Raw genomic sequence first — 21,519 nt, forward strand, 5'->3', positions numbered from 1 at the left:
CAGCTCGGAGCCTGGAGCCTGCTTTGGATTCTGTGTCTCCCTCTCTCTCTGCCCCTCCCCCTCTCACGCTCTGTGTCTCCCCCCAAAATAAATAAACACTTAAAAAAATAAAGAATAAAAGAACAGGAAGTCAGGACACAGACACACAGGGAGGGACGACCACATAACGATGTGAGGACACGGGGACAGAAGATGCCCAGGAGAGAGGCCTCAGAAGGAACCAGCCTCGGCCCTGCGTGGCCTCAGGCCCACAGCCTCAGCCCTGCCTGGACCTCAGATTCCAGGCCTCAGCCCTGCCTGGATTTCAGACCCCCAGCCTCAGCCCTGCTTGAATCTCAGACCCCCAGCCTCGTCCCAGCCTAGATCTCAGACCCCCAGGCTCGGTCCTGCCTGGGTCTCAGACCTCCACCCTTGACTCTGCAGGAATCTAAGACCCCCCCAGCTTCAGCCCTGCCTGGATCTCGGACTTCCAGCCTCAGCCCTGCCTGGATTCCAGACCCCCATGCTTGGCCCTGCCTGGATCTCAGACTCCCAGCCTCAGCCCTGCTTGAATCTCAGACCCTCACCCTCAGCCCTGCCTGCATCTCAGACGCCCACACTCAGCCCTGCCTGGATCTCAGACTCCCAGCCTCAGCCCTGCCTGGACCTCAGACTCCCAGCCTCAGCCCTGCTTGAATCTCACACCCTCACCCTCACCCCTGCCTGCATCTCAGACCCCCAGCCTCAGCCCTGCCTGGATCTCAGACTCCCAGCCTCGGCCCTGCCTGGATCTCAGACCCCCAGGCTCGGCCCAGCCTGGATCTCAGACCCCCAGCCTCGGCCCTGCCTGGACCACAGACTCCCAGCCTCAGCCCTGCTTGAATCTCAGACCCTCACCCTCAGCCTTGCCTGCATCTCAGACTCCCAGACTCAGCCCTGCCTGGATCTCAGACCCCCAGCTTCGGGCCTGCCTGGACCTCAGAACCCCAGCCTCAGCCCTGCCTGGACCTCAGGCCCCCAGACTCAGCCCTGCCTCCATCTCAGACCCCCAGCCTCAGCCCCTCCTGGACGTCAGACCCCAGCTGGGTGGTGGCTCCAAACTGCAAACCCACGTCAATGCTGAAGATTAGACAAAACTCCCCTTGAGAACAGGAATGGTTTTGTGCTTTGAAGCTAAAAGAGCCAGTGAGACTCTATCGCTGTGACCTCTGGGCGGGTTGCCTGTGAGGTGGTTTCCTGCAGGGTCTGTGATAAACCTCTTTTCTTTGCATCCGTGGAGGGTTTTCTGGGTGGGAAAGAGGTTGTTTGGAATCATCTTTCCCCAACACACACACACACACGAGCTCCAAACTTATTTACTGCAACGGGCAGAGACCCCAGACAGACAAGGCAGACTCACTGCCAACCCAAAGAACCAAGATCTCGATAACCTATGCAGTTGAAGCCCAGGCGATAAACCTTCCTTTATTTCCATTTCAAAAGAAAAACACGGTGTGTCCTCAAGGGCAGGATGGATCCGGTCGAAGGTCCACCTGCATCCAGACTCAACGCCATGCGTGTGGACACCCACAGAAACGGACTCTGCTGGAGAACGCGGTCCTGTCGTTGCCGAGTGGCTGTTTTCGCGTGTGAGGGCAGGCGCCGCGTGGCTCATTCGCATCCGTAAAGCAGGCTTCCTTTCCTACCCGGGAGCGGAGTGGCTTGCTCGCGGGGCATGTGTGCTGCGTAACAAAAGGGCTCGCAAAGTGCTCACGACGGTAAATGTTGTCGGAACAGCACGCGGGCGACGTGCACGGAGGGAGACGACGTCAGGGAGCCCTGGCCAGCGTCCTTCGCGATGGACGGGAAACCATCAGCCGCAGGCACATGTGAGCTGGAAACAAGAAGCACTCGACAGACGGAGTCCCATCCACCATGCGTGGGGGGAAAGCTGACACACGGAGTGCCCTGGCTGGGCGGTTAGGGTCCTCAGTGAGCCCCCCACCGCTGCCACACACGCTGGCATACTTGGAGTTCCCTTGGTGGTCGTACTGAGTCCCTCAGATGCTATAATGTCGATGTATGCCCCAATGTTGGGTTTTGAGTTTGCACCCCCTCATAACAGCATGTATGAGTTGTCAGTCATCACAAACGTGAAGCCCCCCAGAGAGACCACCTCGCCCCCTTGTGGGGGCTGGCACGCAACCGGGATGGCGTCCCCGGAGGCCTCTTCCCCCTCCGTTGGAGGGCACAATGGGCCGGTTGTCACAATGGGCATCTCGGCCTCAGCCTTCTGTAGCTGGACAACGAGGGTCTCTTCGGGGACACACTCCTGCTCTGTGGCCTCCGTCTTGGCCACGTGGGACACGTTCTGTGTATCCTTGATCCACTCCTGCGGGAATAATAAAACAGTGCATCTTGAGCGCGAGGAAATGCCTCGGGGCTGGTGCAAGGGTCCTGTGGCCGAGCATCCCAGGGCCCCGGGCAGCCTCCCTGGGGCGCACATGCGGAGCCCAGGGGAACACAAAACCCTCTTGTTCGTGTTTGGCATCTTTGAACTCTGCCCACGGTGCTTTTAGACCCGCCTCTCATCATCAGCCTCAGAGGCTGTTTCTAAACCCTGTGCGGCTCTTTTCACGTGTTAGGACAAGAAACAGGACTTTCGTGGTGGCGCTTCTGGAACTTGATTCTGTTTGCGGGTCTCGCGGGGTCTTGTCTTCAGGACTATTGCTCAGCGAGCGGGTCCAGGTGGGGCCTGGATGCTGTGATTCTAAACAGTTGTATCAACCTCTGTCCCAGGTCCGTCCCCTGTGTCAGCACAGAGCCCAACAAGGGCGGGGGGGGGGGCCTGGCTGGCTCAGTCGGCAGAATGTGCCACACGGATCCCTGTGGGTTCAACCCCTGCATCAGGCTCTGCGCTGACGGCTCGGAGCCCGGAACCCGCTTCGGATTCTGTGTCTCCCTTTCTCTCCGCCCCTCCCCCGCTCACGCTCTGACTCTCTCTCGAAAACCAATAAACGGTGACCTTACAACTGCAGCACAGCCCTGCTCTCCCCCGAAGCTCAAGTCCAAATAGCACAGCTTACTCAACACGCCCTATTGCCAACGCATCTTCTAGTCCCCTTCCCTCGCCTGCCAGCCAGAGGCCCGCCCGCCCTTCTCCTCTGCCCTGTCACTTCTGCACAATTGATCACGCTTGGTCAAAACACCGCGGGAGCCCGCGGGTCTCAGCACCTCTTTGGGGCTTACGCTTCTTTTCTGGGACGCCCCAGAGTCATGTGCACACGAAACAAACTTTGCTGCTCATCCGTCTTTTGTGTGTTTCACTGGCCGGTTCTGGACACAGAAACTAAGGGGTGGAGGACGAGGTTTCCCCTGCTGTGTTCTTCGTCCCTTGTGTCTAAGGGGTTTGGAAATTCAGCTTCCTCCTCGAGGAGGTTGAAGTCCCACAGCCTGCATACAGAAGCTTGTTTGGGAAACAGGGTCTTTGCAGATGGGAGGAAGGGAAGGATCTGAGTAGAGCCCATCCGGGATCAGGGGGGCCCTAAGCCAACGGCAGGCGTCCTTGTAAGAGACACAAGGGCACACCCAGACACAGAGGAGAAGCCCCGTGAAGCCGGAGGCAGAGACGGGAGGGACGCGGCCACGAGCCCAAGGACGCCTGGAGCCCCAGAAGCTGGAAGAGGAGGAGGGACCCTCCCCGGAGACTCTGGAGGGACCACGGTCGTGCCCAACGTGGATCTCAGCAGCCCTGCCCCACCTGAATCTCAGTGGTCCTGTCCCTCCTGGATCTCAGCGGCCCTGCCCTGCCTGAATCTCGGTGGTCCTACCCTGCCTGGATCTCAGCAGTCCTGCCCCTCGTGGATCTCACCGGCCCCACCCTGCGTGGATCTCAGCAGTCCTGCCCCCTCCTGGATCTCAATGGTCCTGCCCCTCCTGGACCTCAGCGGCCCTGTCCCCTCTGGATCTCAGTGGTCCTGCCCTGCATGGATGTCAGTGGTCCTACCCTGCCTGGATCTCAGCGGCCCTGCCCCCACCTGGATCTCAGTGGCCCTGCCCCTCCTGGACCTCAGCGGCCCTGTCCCCTCTGGATCTCAGGGGTCCTGCCTCCCCTGAAACTCAGTGGTCCTGCCCTGCCTGGATCTCAGCAGCCCCACCCTGCCTGGGTCTCAGCCTCTGGTCTGCAGAACTGGGAGACAGAAGGTGATTTGTTTGTGTTGTTTGAAGCCTCTGCTTGGGGGCCGTGCAGGGAAAGTGCTGACTCATTGTACTGCACAAGCCGAGCCACTGGTGTTGAGCTCCCAAGGGTGGGGGCTGCTCCCCTCCCCCCAATTCCCAGCAGCTCCCACTCATAGCCCCACCAACCTCTCTCCAGTGAATGAAGTAACGGCCGTAAACCGTTTGAAAAGCGGAAGTCTATGGTTTGTTTTCAGAGGTAACATATTCACAGCACAACTTCCTGGGGAGATCAGAGGGTCGATTGGGCTGGAAAATCCCGAGAGGGCACAGATCTCCGGGGCCGATTGGAGCAGAGGCCACCCTCTGAGAGCCTGCCTGCACCTCGTGTGCGTGAGCAAGAGAAACACAAGCACGCCGCGGGCTCTGGGTTCAGGAAAGGCTCGAGGGCGTCTGGGGAGGTCGCTGGCAGCAGGGCTTGGAAACAGGGCAGGCGCTTGGAGACAAACGGGGGGAGGGCAGTTACCTGGAAGTTACCCCGGTGAAGTTCAAAGAGCCCAGGGAAGGTGAGCTTGGGATCGGGCACGCTGGGCATGAGGCACTTGTGAAGTCTGAAACGCACGAGGAGATCTGGTCAGGCGGGCGGGCGGCGTGTGACCCCAGGACCACGGTTTCGCTCAAGGCCACGAACGCACTGACTGGTGGAAACAGTCCTAAGAGGGGGGCCTGGTGGCAGTAAGACGCGGGAGACACTGGGGGAGCCGCCTGCCCTTCCCCACCTGCCTAAAGTCTGACACAGCGCTTTCCCAGCTTGAGACGGAAATTTTCATTTGTAAAGGCGCCCCCCACCCCCACTTTTCACCAGGAAGAGGACCAGTTTTATCAGCAACAAATTTCCACACACACGACCTTTCTCGCCATGAATTTGCTCCGTTCATGTTCTAGTCTTCTTCCCACAATTTCCGCCCTAGAGCTCCGGGACGCCTTGTCCTCTGCCTACCCGCTAGCGCACAAGCCCGTTGTTAAAGTCGTGTCTGAGCTCCCCAGACAAACTGCTGCTCCGCGTGTACATTTCCTCCCAGGGAATCCCGCGTGCACGGAAAATCATACCATCAGTACAGAAACATATGCCTTTTCTCCTGTTAACCTGCCTTTGGTCACTTTAATTCACAGGCCCTCAGACACTGAAGTTAAGAGGTTGTAATGTAATATGATCCTAATCTAATATGACTGGTGGCTTTATAAAAAGAGAGACCGATGACAAGGATGGGTGTGCTCACAGACAGAAGGGACACAAGGAAAGGATGGCATTGACATGCTAAGGACACAGACCATGGGAGAAACCAACTGTGCCCACACCTGGATCTCAGACTCCCACCCTCGGCCCCACCTGGATCTCAGACCCCCAGCCTCCAGCCCTGCTTGGATCGAGCCTCCCAGGCTCAGACCTGCCTGGACCTCAACCTCCAAGCTTCAGTCCTGCCTGGATCTCAGATTCTAGGCCTCCAGCCCTGCCTGGACTGCACACTCCCAACCTCAGCCCCCCCTGGATCTCAGACCCATCCAGCCTCAGCCCTGCCTGGATCTCAGACTCCCAACCTCGGCCCTGCCTGGATCTCATACTCCTGGCCTCAACCCTGCCTGGAACTCAGACCCCCTGACTCAGACCTGCCTGGATCTCACACCCCCAGCCTCAGCCCTGCCTGGATCTCAGCCTCCCAGCCTCCAGAACTGAGACGGGATAGATGTCTGTGGTGGGAGCCTCTCCTTGTTTGCTCCTTTGTTACAGGAACCCTAAGATACCAGTACAGTTGACTTTTTACTCCTCACTGCAAGTAGGGGCTCCCCTTGAAAATGGTGCCAAGTGTTAATGTGCTCCAGGAAGTGAGACCCTAACTTTCCCTCGGGGGTGATTCCAGGTCTGTATTTAAAACACCAAACAGGGGGGGCGCCTGGGTGGCGCAGTCGGTTAAGCGTCCGACTTCAGCCAGGTCACGATCTCGCGGTCCGTGAGTTCCAGCCCCGCGTCGGGCTCTGGGCTGATGGCTCAGAGCCTGGAGCCTGTTTCCGATTCTGTGTCTCCCTCTCTCTCTGCCCCTCCCCCGTTCATGCTCTGTCTCTCTCTGTCCCAAAAAATAAAATAAACGTTGAAAAAAAAAAATTTTAAACACCAAACAGGGGCGCCTGGGTGGCTCCATCAGTTAAGCGTCTGACTTCGGCTCAGGTCATGATCTCACTGTTCATGAGTTCAACCCCTGCATCAGGCTCTGCACTGACAGCTCGGAGCCTGGAGCCTGCTTCGGATTCTGTGTCTCCCTCTCTCTCTGCCCCTCCCCTGCTCATGCTGTGTCTCTCTTTGTGTCTCAGCAATAAATAAATGTTAAAAAAAATTTTATTAATGAATCAGTAAAACCCCAAGCACATCACTGGTAGAGAAGTGTTTGGACATCAGCGACTCAAGCTGGGAAAACAGAAGCGACTGGGTGGAAGGGTCATGCACCACCCACAAGAATTAGACGCAGCGTCTCTGCCCCGTAGCACGTTCCGAGGGGACCCTCCAGAGTTGTGCCACCCACCCCCCGGCACAGACCCGGCCTCAGTGCTCCGGGACCGTTCTATATCTTCCTCTACGCGTGACCCCCAGCTGTTGCTATGGAAACCTCTTCCTAAGAAGCAAGGAAGGCACCGCCCCCCCCCCCCCCCGGGGCACCTGCACCTGTAAACGTCACAGTGGAAGGTCTGGGCTCACTCCAGCTCTTGATTTCGGCTCTGGTCATGATCTCTTGGTCCTGGGATTGAGCCCTGTATCGGGCTCAGCGAGGAGTTCAGAGCCTGCTTTGTATTCTTTCTCTCTCTCTCTCTCTCTCCTCTCTCCGTCTCTCTCCCACCCGTGCTTGCTTTCCCTCAAATTAAATAAACAAACTTAAAAAAAAAACAAAGGGTCATCCTTACCTCCGTACTTTCCATAAAGACAGAAGGAGAAGGGACACGGTCAGCAAGGCAATCATACCACAAATTAAAATAAATTTGGGGAAAAGCTTTTTCTCCTGGCATGAATCTGAAGCAAAACAGAACGAGCACTGTGAGTGTTCAACATGATTGGTCAGGCTCCAACCCCCACCCTCTACTTTTCTGCCCTTATAAATGGCAGGGTCAGAAAATCTTGATTTCAGTGGAAAATATCCTGGAAAGAGAGATGGTGTCTCTGGACAGACACTGTAGGAGTCAACACACTGCCTTCAAGTACCTGCATTGCCAAGGGGGGGGGGGGGGCAGGGGGCATTGAGGATACTGAGGCTTACTTTTGGCTATCATTTGTCTGTCTATCCACCCATCCATCCATCCATCCATCCATCATATCTATGTATCTATCTATCTATCTACCCATCCACCCATCCATCCTTCCAACCATCATATTTATGTATGTATGTATCTATCTATCTATCTATCTATCTATCTACTTATGTATCAACTGTCTTTTATTTACCTATCAGTGTCAATTTATCTATCATCTATTTATGTATATAGCTATAATCTATGCCCAGATCAATGTAACATTCATAAGTAGTACGTGTTATTATTGTTGCTGTTAATACAAATAAAAATGAAATTACCCAATGAGGTAGGGAGCCTAGAGAGAGAAATGAGAAGGGCCCTCACTTTCAAACTGAACTCTGAAGTAGGCAGTGAGGTCATTCGTGTTTTCAGGTGCCCCCATTCCACTCTCCCCAAAAGACAGGCTGCTGGCCCGTGTACTGCTGTGTAGCAAGCCTCACCTCTCAGCTGGCCCCTCTGCTGGTGTGTCACCTTGGACCAGTCACTTGGGTAAGTGTCAGAGCCGTAGCTGGACTCCAGTGTTTTGACTCTGGCCCGGAAGAAATAACATTTCTCAGAATCCAAGCCTTGCATCGTAACATTGCAGGTTTCGCCCTCCTTCGACTGGAGAAAGAAAGCAAAGACAGTGATCACTGCCTTAGCCCAACTCTTTACCCTCGTGCGAGAGACTCACATAAGACGCCTGCTTTTCAGCATTCATGTTGTTGTTGCAATTCCTCTGCCTGCCTAGCTACAAGCAACGGCAGAGACAAATGCAGCAACCATCTCCCCACTCCTCTCCAAGAAGAAACAATCCTTTGGAACACATACTCCCACAGATGTTTTTAAAGATTACTCAGTGAAAACTTATTCTTTGTAAAAACAAAACTAATTTTTTGTAAGAATCCGAAAGTGACTCATACTTACTTTGGAGACTTTAGAAAACATACACACACACAAACACTCAACCAAAAAAACCGTAAAAACCTTTCATTCTAGCTCCATGATATAATCACTTAACAGTCATTACACATTGCTTGTACCACTAAATGTCACTTTTTATCACTAAATATCACTTCTTGTCACTAAAAAGCTTTTGGTGGCTCTTACCTATTTGATCATACAGATGTGCCATAATTTATTTGACTATCTTTCTATTGTGTGTCATATAGGTGGCCTCCAATGCTTTGTATTTATTTCAGACGTTTCAATAGACGTCTTTGTGAATAAAACGTCATCCCCATTTTCAATTCTTTCCTTATAATCAGTCTCTAAAAAGGGGCTCAATAGATGAGAATTGGGCAACTTATACACACTTCAAGTCTGTTAACGCTCAATATCGTTGATCAGGACACATTGTGTTACTAGCATGTTCTTCAGATAAACTCCAATACCCACCTATTACTGAGACATGTGTTTCTTTGATGAGTTTCATCAAATTTCACTTCAGTGGTTCCGTTCTACCAGACCAACAGTAGGTCAGTTTTTCTCTTTTTTGATAAGCTCCCTGCAGCTTCTAGTACATACAACTGCCTTACGATGATCCTCTCATTACAGTGTATTCTCATTTTTATCCTTACTGTTGCATTTCTATCCCCAAGTTGCCCTAGCTACGTGCTCTTTCTGTGCCCTCATTGCATGGGATTTTGTAGACACTCAGTAAGTATATCTTAAATGAATGTTGAAGGCAGCCCTTCCCATCCCCGCTAGGGATGGCAGACATCGAGTGTCCTGGGCTGAGATGTTCAGTAATACTCACCCTGCCTTCTCTCCCCCTACTCCCTGGATGGGGCCATAGGATATGGTGCTTCTGGTCCACCTCACTATCCAAGTCTGCAGAGATCAGTGAACACACGTGTACTTGCAGAATTATGGAATCATTGACTCTTGAGAGTGGCAGGTAACTCAGAGTCCACATTGCTTAACCACTTTTGCTGTCCTGTAGAAGAGCCCCTCCAATCCAACTTCAGACTTGGGGGCCTTCACTGATGGGCACCTCCCTGCACCTGGTTGCAGGTGATTCCATTTGCTGTCTGCAGATTTCTCCCATTGGCTCCTGTTCCCCTTTTGCGAAGAATTTAATCCCTTGTCTACACGGTAGCCATCTGATTATTGGAAGATAGCTGTGAGCCACTGGGTCATTCATAGTCACGTAATTTTAATTTATTCCATAGACTGTGCTCATATACTCAGAACCAGAAAGGGTTCCCATATGTTTACAAGGCATACAAACAGGGGTGGGTGGCACCCAGGGTGTGACTGGGAGGGTGTGATGGTGATGAATTTTATTTGTGAATCTGGCCACATTTGGCATCCACTTTTTTAGTCATATGTCAGCCTAGGTGTTACTGTGTTTTTAATCAGCTGACTTTAGATCACTGCATAAGGTGGGTGAGCCTCACTCAATCAGTTGAAAGCCTTGAGAGGACAGACTGGAGTTTCCCAGAGAAGAGGAAATTCGGTCTCAAGACCATAATGGAAACCTGTCTGGGTTTCCAGCCTGCTGGCCTGAGACTCGCCTGACCCTATAATCCCAGAAGCACTTCCTTAAAATAAATGTCAACACACGTCTCTGAGTCTCTCCACGTCTCTCTCAGTTACCACTTGGGGATTCTCGCTCACATTCGCCCTGAAAAGACGCCACCCCCACTCACCTGCCACTCCGTGTCGAATACGCTCTTGTATTGGATTTCGTAAAGAAGACGCTTGTAGGGCAGGTCAGAACAGGTGACCGTCACAGCGTCTTCATGCCAGCGGAAACTCAAATCTTCTGGGGAGCTGGGTTTCACTGAGAAGGAGAGACAACAGAATGACCGCCACCTCTAGGAAGACAAAGATTCCACATCGCTAACATTATAGGGGTAAGTTTGCTTAGATTCATGTTTTTCTGCCTGCATGAATCCTTCCGTAAATACCTTATGGGATTGAGGGGTTATCTATCGCAGAGGTTTTAACCAGAGCGTCAAGGACCTGTGTGTGGGTCACGGAAGGAACTCTTCGAAATTGTGTGAAAAGTTCTTAAGTATCTGTTATGGGATCCAGAGTGTGTCCTTAAAAAAAGGATGTGTTAAAGTCCTAGCCCCCCCCCCCCAATATCTCACAATACGACTGTGTTTCAAAATGGAATCATTAGAGGTGTAATTATTAAAGATAAGACGGGGGTTAGTGGAGTAGGGTGGGTTCTGATCCTATATCATTGGTGTCCTCATAGGAGGAGACAGACACACAGAGGGAGAAGGGCGTGTGAACACACATAGATGATATACCTCTGGGCCTGTGAAGGTAGAAGGATAGATGGGGCTGATGTCTCTACAAACGAAGGGACACCAAGGGTTACCAGAAAGCCACCAGAAGCCAAGAGACAAGCATGGAACAGATTCTCCCCCACAGCCTCCAGAAGGAGCTAGCCTTGATTTCACACGCTGGGGTCTTTGTAAGTGTGGGAGGGTACATTGCTCTGGTTTTGAGCCACTCGTTTTGTGGTCATTCGTTACTGTCAGTCCAGCAAACCGAAATGAAGACTGAACATGGGAAACGTCACATGAGACTCCTTCCCAGTCAGCTTGTCCTGTACCAAAGGGACACTGAGGTGGGTTAAACGGCGTCCCCCCACAAGAACGTCCAAGTCCTAATCTCTGCCACCTGAGAATGTGGCTTTATTAGTAAATAAGTTCTTTGACGATTTCACCAAGGTAGGATGAGGTCATCGTGGATGAGGGTGGCCCTGAATCCAATGGCCGGTGTCATTGTATTAAGCTGCCCAGTTTCTGGTAATTTGTTATGGCCGCCCTTGGAAGCTGCTACAGAGCCCATGACTGATTTTATGCGCAAGGGGTCCATAGCCCTCATCACGGGCTGAGATAGACTGAGACACTCCATCCGTCAAAAAACAGAAAAAAAAAAAAAGAAAAAAAACCCACCGCTACCTTACAGAAATCTAGAGTAAAGGATAAACATTTTGGAAAGAGGGTTTCATCCTATTTGTACTGTTTTGTAACCCGAGATCGACGGCCAACCTTGGAGGCAGCTGATTAAAACCCATGGGGTGCTATCGAGGGTGCGAGGGCGTTTCTCTCTGTCTGTCTGCTGGGGGCCAGGGGGCCATGCCACATCTTGGGCTTGGTGTCTCACCTCACAGCCTCCACGGGGTCCCCCGGGGTCGCATGCCTGCCCGGTGTGTGTGACAAGACAGACTTTGTAGACGGCCAGTCTCTTCTCCGTTGGAGGAGGAAAGCAGCACGTGGCACTGACTTCTTTTTGGGTACTTACGGTACGCGCTTATCCACTCGCACTTTCGGAAAAGAATATCCGTTCCATTCCCAAGGGAAAAGCACAGGATTTCGTCCTTTCTTGCCTCCAGGAGGCAGCCGGCAGTGTGGCTTTCTTGAACGATGTAGTTGCAGCATGGGCGACTGGCCTCATCACTACTCAACCTGCAGTTACAAAACAGAACGCTTCAGCCGTAGACAGCCTGTGAAAATAGCACCTTGGCACATCGACGGCAAGTGGTGTTTATTCTTTCCAAGGACAAGGACTCTTTCCTACAAGCACAGCAAGAACGATCAGAACAGAAAAGCGTCCCTTCTCTCGAAAGGTGAGGCCCCTTGAATGTCTCCTGGACTGGGCTGAACGCGGGCTTTGCAAAAACATGTCCGTGGGCTAATCCCTGGAATCTGTGAATGACATCGGATTGGGAAATACAGTCAGTGTCGACGTGATTAAAAGGTCCGGACGTAAGATCATCAGGCATGAGACTGTGTCCTAGAGTGAATGCAGGAATCCGTGTAAGAAACACAAGGGAATGGACACAGACAGGGAGCAGAAGCCACATGAAGACACAGGCAGACATGGGAGGGACATTAACCAAGAGACACCTGAGGACTCAGAAGCTGGAAGAGGCAGGAAGGACGCTCCCCTGGAGCCTCTGGAAGGACTATGACCATGACCCTCCTGGATCTCAGTGGTCCTGCCCCCCCCCCACCCCATTCTCAGCGGCCCTGTCACTCCTGGACCTCAGCAGCCCTGCCCACGCTGGATCTCAGACTTCTGGTCTCCAGATCTGGGAAAGCATGAATTTCTGCTGTTGTAAGCTGCACAATTTCCAATACTTTGTCACAACTGCTCCCAGAAAACTAATAAAAGTACAGTTTAACTTGCATGGTAACCATGCCCCTGACTTGAGGACGCATTTGGGGAGGGACGTAGCAAGACTGAAGATGTGTCCGAGGTATCCTACAATGTTAAGTCCAGGCAGTGGCCAGATCAACGATGCCCTTGATAACAAACTGATACTCGAGTGACTTATCTGTGTGAGTGCCTAGGAATCCCAGCGTCTTTTCTTCTTGAGTCTCATTTATCACCCCAATTCACCTTAAAACACAGCTCCTGCCTACACTTTCCCATTGATCTCTTATTGTTCCAAACTGCGAAGAATCAATCACACACCAGATACCTCCCCTTCACAGAATTGAGACTCAACTAATTGGAGAATCCTTTGCTCCCTCGTCTATGCTCCTGTGTTGGAGTGAGTGACACACATAAGCCTGTGATAGGGACACACATTTTCAGAAGGTGGCTGTCGCTAAGCTCGTGTGAAAAATCCCACAAGGTTCACCTTTGCCATGGCTGCAACTCAAGGGAAGTTGTGTCTGTGTCGGTCAGAATCTAGGTGGTTTTGAGCGTGACTCAGTCATCACTCGGTTCCACGTCGCGGGGATCTTTGGTTGCAGTCGCGGTGAGGGCTCGAGGCTAGACCGGCCACAGACATTCACACGTGCACATTCTGACTCTTCCCACGTTCGCTATCTCTGCCTCCCAACTGTTGGCATCTCAGAGGGAGACGTATTTGAGCTCAGAGCACGGTTTCCCCGTCCCGAGAGCACTTACTTGTAGACGAAAGTCAGATTTGTCCCCGAGTATCTTCTCGGGCTCCATGTGACCTGCACAGTCTCAAAGTTAAAGTTGATAATCCGAACCTGCAGGACTGGTTCTGGGTGAAAAGAGACAAATAGGGTGTCTTTTGAGGCAATGCTGAAAACGGTTGGAGGTGTATAAAAAGACAGCAGCACATCTGTCATAAGGATAGTAGAGTGCTTTAAAGGGACAGATAGAATCACAATTGTCTGAAACAAGCCAAGCACTAATTATATCAGTAAGAGCGGCAGGATAGATAAAGGTTGCTCAGGATAGAAGCAAATGTCAGCAGCAAGGCTACAGCTACCCAGGGACGCCTGGGTGGCTCAGTCGGTTAAGCCTCCAACTTTGGTTCAGGTCATGATCTCACAGTTCATGGGTTCAAGCCCTTCATCAGGCTCTGTGCTGACAGCTCAGAGCCTGGAGCCTGGTTCAGATTCTGTGTCTCCCTCTCTCTCTCTCCCTCTCTGTCTCCCTCTACCTCTCCCCTCTCCCCTCTCTCTCTCTCTCAAAAATAAACATTAAAAAAAAAAGATTATAGCTACCTTTCTTGTGATGTTCACAAGAGATAATGGCCATTATTAGAGTAAACAGCACCTATGGAGTGTCAACCATGTGTCTGATGACATCATCTTTTGTAGTCACACGAAGGGCATTAGACACCAGCAAACTCACTGTCTCTCTTGGAACAGCACACATGACAAGTTGAGAAAACGTCTACAGACCAGTGAGTCCTTTGGTCTTGGCTTTTAAAGTTACTTAAGCTTGTGCAGTTTTGATGCTCACAGATGTCTGGGTTAGTCATTGTGAAAGTGGTTAGTGGGTGTATTCTAGCATCGGGAAAATATGCACTGATCCTGAGGGTTACAACAGGCAACTTTCCAAGTGTCAGAGAAGGGAGTAACAATTTGGGGAATAAGGGAGACTAGCATGAATTCAGTGGTGTTGGGTTGGGTTAAAGTGGATAGAGAATAGATAGATAGATAGGTAGATAGATAGATAGACAGACGCGATGGATGGATGGATAGATACATAGATAGGATGGATGGATAGATAGATAGATAGATAGATAGATAGATAGATAGACAGACATGATGGATGGATGGTTAGATAGATATGTAGGTAGATAGATAACCGATGGTTGGATGGATGGATGGATAGATGGAAAGATGACTGATGGGTGGATAGATAGATAGATAGATAGATATAGAGATGGATGGATAGATGGATGGATGGATGGATGGATCAAAAGACACATTTCTAGCACCCAGCAGGTTGTGACTGAGAGGAAGGTGAACAGACACACGTCCACAAATGCTGAGAAAGAGAGTCGGGAAGTCCCCAGGTCAGGGACTCCCACTCCACATTCAGTTCTGGGTTCAGCCCCCATCCCCACCCCTCAAGCAGGAGGCAAATACATGTCCTGGTGGTATCGCCGTGTGCTCAGCTCTGACATCTCTGGGCTGGAGAGTTTGGCCTGATGAACACTCATGGGGTCACATCCCACCTCATGGTCCAGAATTAACCATTCTCTCTCACTGTGGCCCCACAGCAATCCAAATCCAATCTTGTGTTTCACTAATGTGTCCCTCAGGAGCTCCTACCAATATTCTCACACAATGGACCAATGACTGTCTACACTGTGGAAATGAACCAAGACCACCCGAACCAGAACAAGCAGAAGAGGCTTGTTGAAAGCTTCCCGTACCATGTGATTGGCCGGAGGAGCGTATGTGGCTCTCTCTGATTGGTTCTGAGGTGGAAGCGTGGATGCAATTTAGGGAAGTCGTCGGATATGGACTCAAGAGGCCGGTTTCCTGGACAGGTTGTCCAGGTTGCGTATCAGAGCTCTGTTTTCATAGATCATTTGGCCATCGGCCATCTGCGTAGTCTGTCTTTCCACGCCCTGCATTTTGGCAATCTGGCTTCCATTAATCCACACAGCTATCCGACTTATTCTAGTTTTCTTTTTCCAATCTGGTTGATGACATCACATCACCCACTGTGCCCAGCCCTGTGCTCAACACGTGGAAAAAGCTTCAGGAAAGACATGTTGAACTGATAAGCAAAGGCATGTAAACAAGTTGCACTCTCTGCGAAAACTCCCGTCATGGGACTCTGGGTCTATCACAGCCTCTGAAAATCAAAGGCAGAATGAGGGGTATGAATTTTCCTTGAGTTTTTAAGGAAGCCTTTCTAATGCTCAGAGTGTGCAGAATACTTCTGTTCTGTGCTGGCCATTGTTCCTGATGTAACTGATCTCGACCTTCATGCATCGGTCCCAGAAATAGAGAGAGAGAGGTCAAGAAGGACGTTCTGGCTTCTGGAAACCCCTGATCTTCCAAAGGGGAACGAGTGTCCATTTCTGATGGTGAACACCTTCAGGTTCTGAAAGGGAGGGAACTTGACTGCTCAGTCCTCAGCAAACATTAGGTTAGATTTTTTGACCTCCGTCTGAGGGAAATGTCTGATTGATAAAGCCAGACAGCTCAATCCACCAGCAGGAAAGCAGAAGTGGTCTTGTGGTTTCATCTGATGAGTTGGCTGCAGGGACAGGAGGCAGCTTCCTCGATTCGAGGAGGAGAAACAGGGACGTCAGTTGGGCATCTGACTTTGGCTCAGGTCATGATCTCACAGTTCACAGGTTTGAGCCCCACGTTGGACTCTGTGCTGGCAGCTCGGAGCCTGCAACCTGCTTCCCCCTCTCTCTCTGAGCCCCTCCTCCCCATCTCTCTCAAAAATAAATAAACATGAAAAGAATTTAAAAAGAAATAAATAAAGGAGAAAGAAAAGGTAGCCCCTGTGTCCCTGTTGCTTCCTTCCAAGGATGGACTGAGGCATTCCTGTCAAGCGTGCGTGAGGGACATGTCTGGGGTCCTCAACACGGGGGTGTGGGCAAGACATCTCTGAGAAGGAGACGTAATCCATGGGAGGCTCCCCACTGACCGTACAAAATGTTTTCGTGCAGCACAGTGCTGCTGTTGAGGCAGTGGGACCTGAGATTAGCAACCCTTTGTAAGGGCTCGGGTGCGGTTTGCAAAGTACAAAGGAAAAATTTGCTTGTGCATGTGGTCCTCACCCCTGCCCTGTGCCTTGCAAAGGCAAATCTAAATTTAAAAATAAAAGACCTCATTGTTCCTGTTAAAAATAAACAGGGCGTCTGGCTGGCTCAGGCAGTGGACCGTGAGATTCTCGATCTTGGGGTTGGGATTCACGTTGGCTCTTGAGAGTACTTTAAAGGCGTCTTCCAATTATTAAAACATAATTTAAAATCTAAAATAAAATAAAATAAACTATCTTTTCTCCATAAAATAAAATAAACTATCTTTTCTCCATTGGATGAAGCCAGTTAGCTCAACACAGATGGTCACATCCATGAATTTAGGGAGAACTTTGTATGACAAACAGTACTGAGGAGGCTCCTACTGGGGAGCTAGTGATCGCTTGTCCCTGAAATACGTGTGTAGTGGGTTCTGCCCACCAGCTCTGTAAAAGGGTTTCCATCTTCGCAAATCTCTTTAACGGATTGCATGGGAGTCAGATGGCGTTGAGGCTGAATGTTTATTTTAACATATGATGGTTCTTCTCCTTTGTGGAGGAGACTTCTGGAAGGGCAGCCATTTTGCCTCTGATTAAATTTTCCAGACAGGGTGAGGAGAACCCACACGTCTGTAGGAATTACCCACCCTCCTGGGCCACGGGTCCGCCTGTTATTTCCACGGAACGATGCCATCTGAGTCTTGTGGTCTGAGGGGTGCCATCTTTGAACATCAGTGGCTCAGCAACAAGGAACTTTTTGGAAAAGGTGCTTTACCCCACTGGTGTTGGTCACAAAACGTGCAAATTTTACTAGATGCGATGAATTTATTGGGTTCTGTCAAGAGGCAAAGATGTAAAACTGTAGAACCTGTAGGACAGACAGCCTAGTGACGCAAGCTGTCTGTCCAGAGGGTGGGGGTGAGGGAGAGAGAGACAAAGGTCTTTGGGGCACTGATTTCCAGACTTCATCAATAGTTCATGAGAATCCACACTTCCGTGGAGACACCCTCATGCACAAGATGGTGGGGCCAGGAGATGGGGCGGGGGCGCAAGGCCACGTTTCATGCGGACTGAGTTTTAGTTTGGGAAGCTGAGAACATTCTAGAAATGGATGGAGGGATAGTTGCACAAAAATGTGAATGTACTTAATACAGTGCTTAACATGGAAATTTTTACATATAGTCTACCATAATTGTTTAATTTTTTTAATGTTTGTTTATTCCTCAGAGAGCGAGAGAGAGAGAGAGAGAGAGAGAGAGACCATGAGTGGGGGAGGGGCAGGGTCAGAGGGAGACACAGAATCGGAAGCAGGCTCCAGGCTCCGAGCTGTCAGCACAGAGCCCGACACGGGGCTCGAACTCACGCACCATGAGATCATGACCTGAGCTGAAGTCGGACGCTCAACCCATGAGCCCCCCAGGAGCCTCAGTTTACCATAACTGTTTAAAACAGAATAAGCAACTTAATTTTGTAAAAATTGTATCTGACCACATAATTTTATGATACCTCACGACCTGGTCTTGGGAGCAACCTAAGAAAGGGTTGAAAAGGGGGCGCGTGGGTGGCTCAGTCGGTGAAGCGTCCAACTCTTGATTTGCAGGGCAGGTCATCGGTTGACCTGATGGTTCATGACACGGAGCCCCCCCCAGGTCGGGCTCTGTGCTAATGGCCTGGGGCCTGCTGGGGATTCTCTCTCTTCCTCTCTGTCTCCTCCTTCCCATTCTCTCTCTCTCTCTCTCTCTCTCTCTCTCAAAATAAATAAACATTTTTAAAAGACTATTCTATCAAAAAGAAAAAAAAAAGACAAATGGTTGCAATGAATTCTTCTGATTCTGATCATGTTTTCTATACAGACAGAAGAGGTGAGTAATGGATCACGAGAATTTGCTGCAACGAGGGACTCTGCCCCCAAAGAGCCCTGGGTATTTCTGGGGTGAGTACACAAGGTCCCATCAGAGCAGTGGGTCACGGGGCCAGTGGGCGGGGGGTGGGGGGGGACCACGGCGTCACAAGGTAGGCAATGTCACTTAGAATGCTTGCCCACTTCCCATTCCCGGGGGCCCTCGGGTTTCCAGTAACGAGACCACTGACAACCCAACACCCACGGCGTCGGTCGAGTAGGAAGGTGTCTGAATCTACTCCTGAAACGAATACGACACTCTTCGTTGACTACCTTGAGTTTAAGTGACAAAAAGAACCAAGGTTTTTTTTTAAGCTGGGGGGTGCCCGGGGGGGGTTCAGTGGAATGTCTGACTTTGGCTCAGATCATGACTTCAGGGTTCATGGGTTTGAGCCCCATGTCCGGCTCCCTGCTGTCAGTGGGCATCCGCCTCTCTGTCCCTCTCTCTCTGCCCCGTGGCTTTCTGAGTCCCCGTAGATTCACGACGGGACACCCTGGGTTCCCAGTACTTAGTTCCGAAGGCTTTCCCAGCTGCAATGACTCGGGGGGAAGGCAGGTCCCTTGTAAGAAGGGCGAGCAAACCACAGATGCCTTTCAGCAAGAAAACCAGTGTCGGTGTTTTCTGAGAAGTTACCAGAAAGGCTTTCAGTGCGTTCAGCTTGACCCTGAGCCATCAGTGGGTCTGTCTGTCCACCTCTGTCTGGTAAAGACGCCTAGAGGCTCCTGCTGATGGATGTGCTTCCAGCGGGTCAGAACCCACAACTGGTCTAAACCCAGGGTGTCTGGGGGGCTCCGTCGGTTAAGCATCCGACTCTTGATTTGGGCTCGGGTCCTGATCTCACGGTTCGTGGGTTCGAGCCCCGCATCGGAGTCTGTGCTGATGGCTCAGAGCCTGGAACCCGCTTCGGATTCCGCGTCTCCCTCTCTCTCTGCCCCTCCCCCACTTGCACTCTGTCTCTGACTGCACACAGCCTGGGAATCACCAGGCCAGCCCGGGGACCCCCCCATCCAGGCTCCCTCGAACCCCTTCCTGGGCCGGCTGGAAACCCCGTGTGTCATCAGCAGACCATAGCAAACAGGTGCCCACGGACCCTTGCCAGCCAGGGGCGTAAGCAGGCAGTGTGACAGTTCAGAACCGAAAAGTCCCTGTGTGCCCTCGGTGGCTCCCATCTCCACCACCCGCCAGGCTAGAAAATCAAGTCCAACCTGTTTGGGAGGGAAGGACACCTGCCCCCAGGCTCTCCGCCCTCTCTCGCTGGCCCGTTCTATCAAAGCTTGTAACATATGAGCCTGGGCCGGGAAAGAAGGTTCTGGAAACTAGCAGGCACGGGTTCAGACAACACACACCTGTGACGGCCTGACACGGTGGGGACACCCTCATGTCCGTCCGAGGATCTCTGGTGACTTGCTCTCGTCACCAGCAGACACACGTTAATTGAAAGCAAACCCTTGGATCTCTTGCAAGAAGGGCAGAAAGAACCGTGAAACCACCCAGAGTCTCGGTGGGGCACCCAGGGGCTCTTTTATTTATTTATTTTCCCATTCACGCCTGATCCATTCAAACGCCATCAATAATGAGCCCTCTGTGGGGCGCCTGGGGGGCTCAGCTGGTTATGCATTAGCTCTGGATTTCAGCTCAGGTCATGATCTCGGGGTTTGTGAGTTTGAGCCCTGACTCGGGCTCGGTGCTGACAGTGCGGAGCCTGCTTGGGATTCTCTCTCTCTGACTGTGCCCCTCCCCTGCTCATTTTCTCTCTCTCTCTCTCTATCCCTCTTTCTGCCCCTCCCCTGCTCTCTTGCGCTCTCTCTCTCAAAATAAATAAATAAACATGAAAAAACAACAGTGTCCCTTCACATCAGAGAAATTCAGGTTTTCAGAGACTCAGAGAACTGTCCAAGCTCCTTGTTGCTTTTACAAACAAAAAACAAAGAAAAAGACACTGTAGTTGCAAAAGAGAAAAAAAAAGATAAGAAAGAAAGAGAAAGAGAGAGAAGGAAGGAAGGAAGAGAAAGAAAGAAAGAAAGAAAGAAAGAAAGAAAGAGAAGGAAGGAGTGAAGGAAGGTAAGAGAAAGAAAGAAAGAAAGAGAAAAAAGGAAGGAAAGGAGAGAAAGAAAGAAAGAAAGAGAGAAAGAAGGAAAGAAAGAAAAGAAGGAAGGAAGAAACAAGAAAAGGAAGGAGTGAAGTAAGGAAAGAAAGAAAGAAAGAAGAAAAGGAAAGAAAGAAAGAAAGAAAGAAAGAAAGAAAGAAAGAAAGAGAAAGAAAGAGGGAGAGAGAAAGAAGGAAGGAAAGAGAAGGCAAGAAAGAAAAGAAGGAAGGAAGGGAAAGGGCAGGGAAGGGTACGTTCAACTCAAGGACACTCTGTGTGCACATGTCACCGCATCTGCACGGTGGCTCACCCTGTCCCGAGTCCCCCGAAGCCGTCGCACGTCCCAGCAGAAACAGGGCGGCCGCTGCACAGGGCAGGAAGACTGTCCTCATGCTGGGACAGAGGGGAGGCAGTGAGCAGAATCTGTGCCCTGACGCCTAAGGCACAGAGGTCACCCTGTTTTTAAAGAGTGGAACAGAAACAAGGAAATGACAACGGGAAGCAGGGTGGATCTTAAAAAGATGACTCTTGAGAAAAAAAAAAAAAAAAAACACAAAAACCAACATCACGACCAAAAAGCGACATCAGTCTTGCATCCACGCTAACGAGCTGGGCTCCAAGCCTTCCCGGCTGGTCGGGACCATCCTGAGAGGATTGGGCTCCTGCAGCCACTTTGTGCTCAGGGGTGCTGGACAGCAGGCTTCAAGGTCACCCAGAGGCACAGACATTTGGTGCCCCCTCCCCGTCTGTCTCCAGCCGCGTGGGCGAGAGCCTGGCATCCCTACGGTCACACTCGGGGGACTTTCAGAATTCGAATGACGAATCTTTTTTTTTTTTTTTGGTCTCAGGGTTATGAGTTCAAGCCCCCCACTGGGGATCGAGATGACCTTCAAAAATGTTTCTCTTCAATTCTACTACTAATAACAGTGATTTCTGTATTTGCAAAAACAGCCCCAGTTACCAAGCATTTTCACAGACACTCACAGAATTTGTGACCAGAACGACATAGGCAAAAACAAAACAAACAAAACAAAATAAAGCAGGAATAAGTTTATTCCAGAGTTAAAAACTGTGCGTTTAGGGGCGCCCGGGTGGCTCAGTCGGTTGAGCATCTGACTCTCGGTTTCAGCT

The 21,519-nt window shown here is 51.1% G+C and overlaps 1 protein-coding gene across 1 annotated transcript; it reads right to left on the reverse strand.

Annotated features, from left to right (window-relative positions):
• Positions 1-1,412: 1,412 nt before the first annotated feature.
• On the reverse strand, positions 1,413-20,828 carry CRLF2 (cytokine receptor like factor 2). The gene is made up of 8 exons (XM_045471917.1): positions 20,699-20,828; positions 13,336-13,438; positions 11,719-11,882; positions 10,104-10,237; positions 7,911-8,073; positions 7,087-7,192; positions 4,661-4,745; positions 1,413-2,350 (listed from the first exon to the last, which is right to left on the reverse strand). Exons 1-8 carry the CDS (start codon positions 20,778-20,780, stop codon positions 2,075-2,077), a joined length of 1,113 nt encoding a protein of 370 aa, XP_045327873.1. The 5' UTR covers positions 20,781-20,828; the 3' UTR covers positions 1,413-2,074.
• Between the last annotated feature and the right edge of the window lie 691 nt (positions 20,829-21,519).

Source organism: Leopardus geoffroyi, chromosome X (genome assembly GCF_018350155.1).
Source record: "Leopardus geoffroyi isolate Oge1 chromosome X, O.geoffroyi_Oge1_pat1.0, whole genome shotgun sequence".
NCBI lineage: Eukaryota > Metazoa > Chordata > Mammalia > Carnivora > Felidae > Leopardus > Leopardus geoffroyi.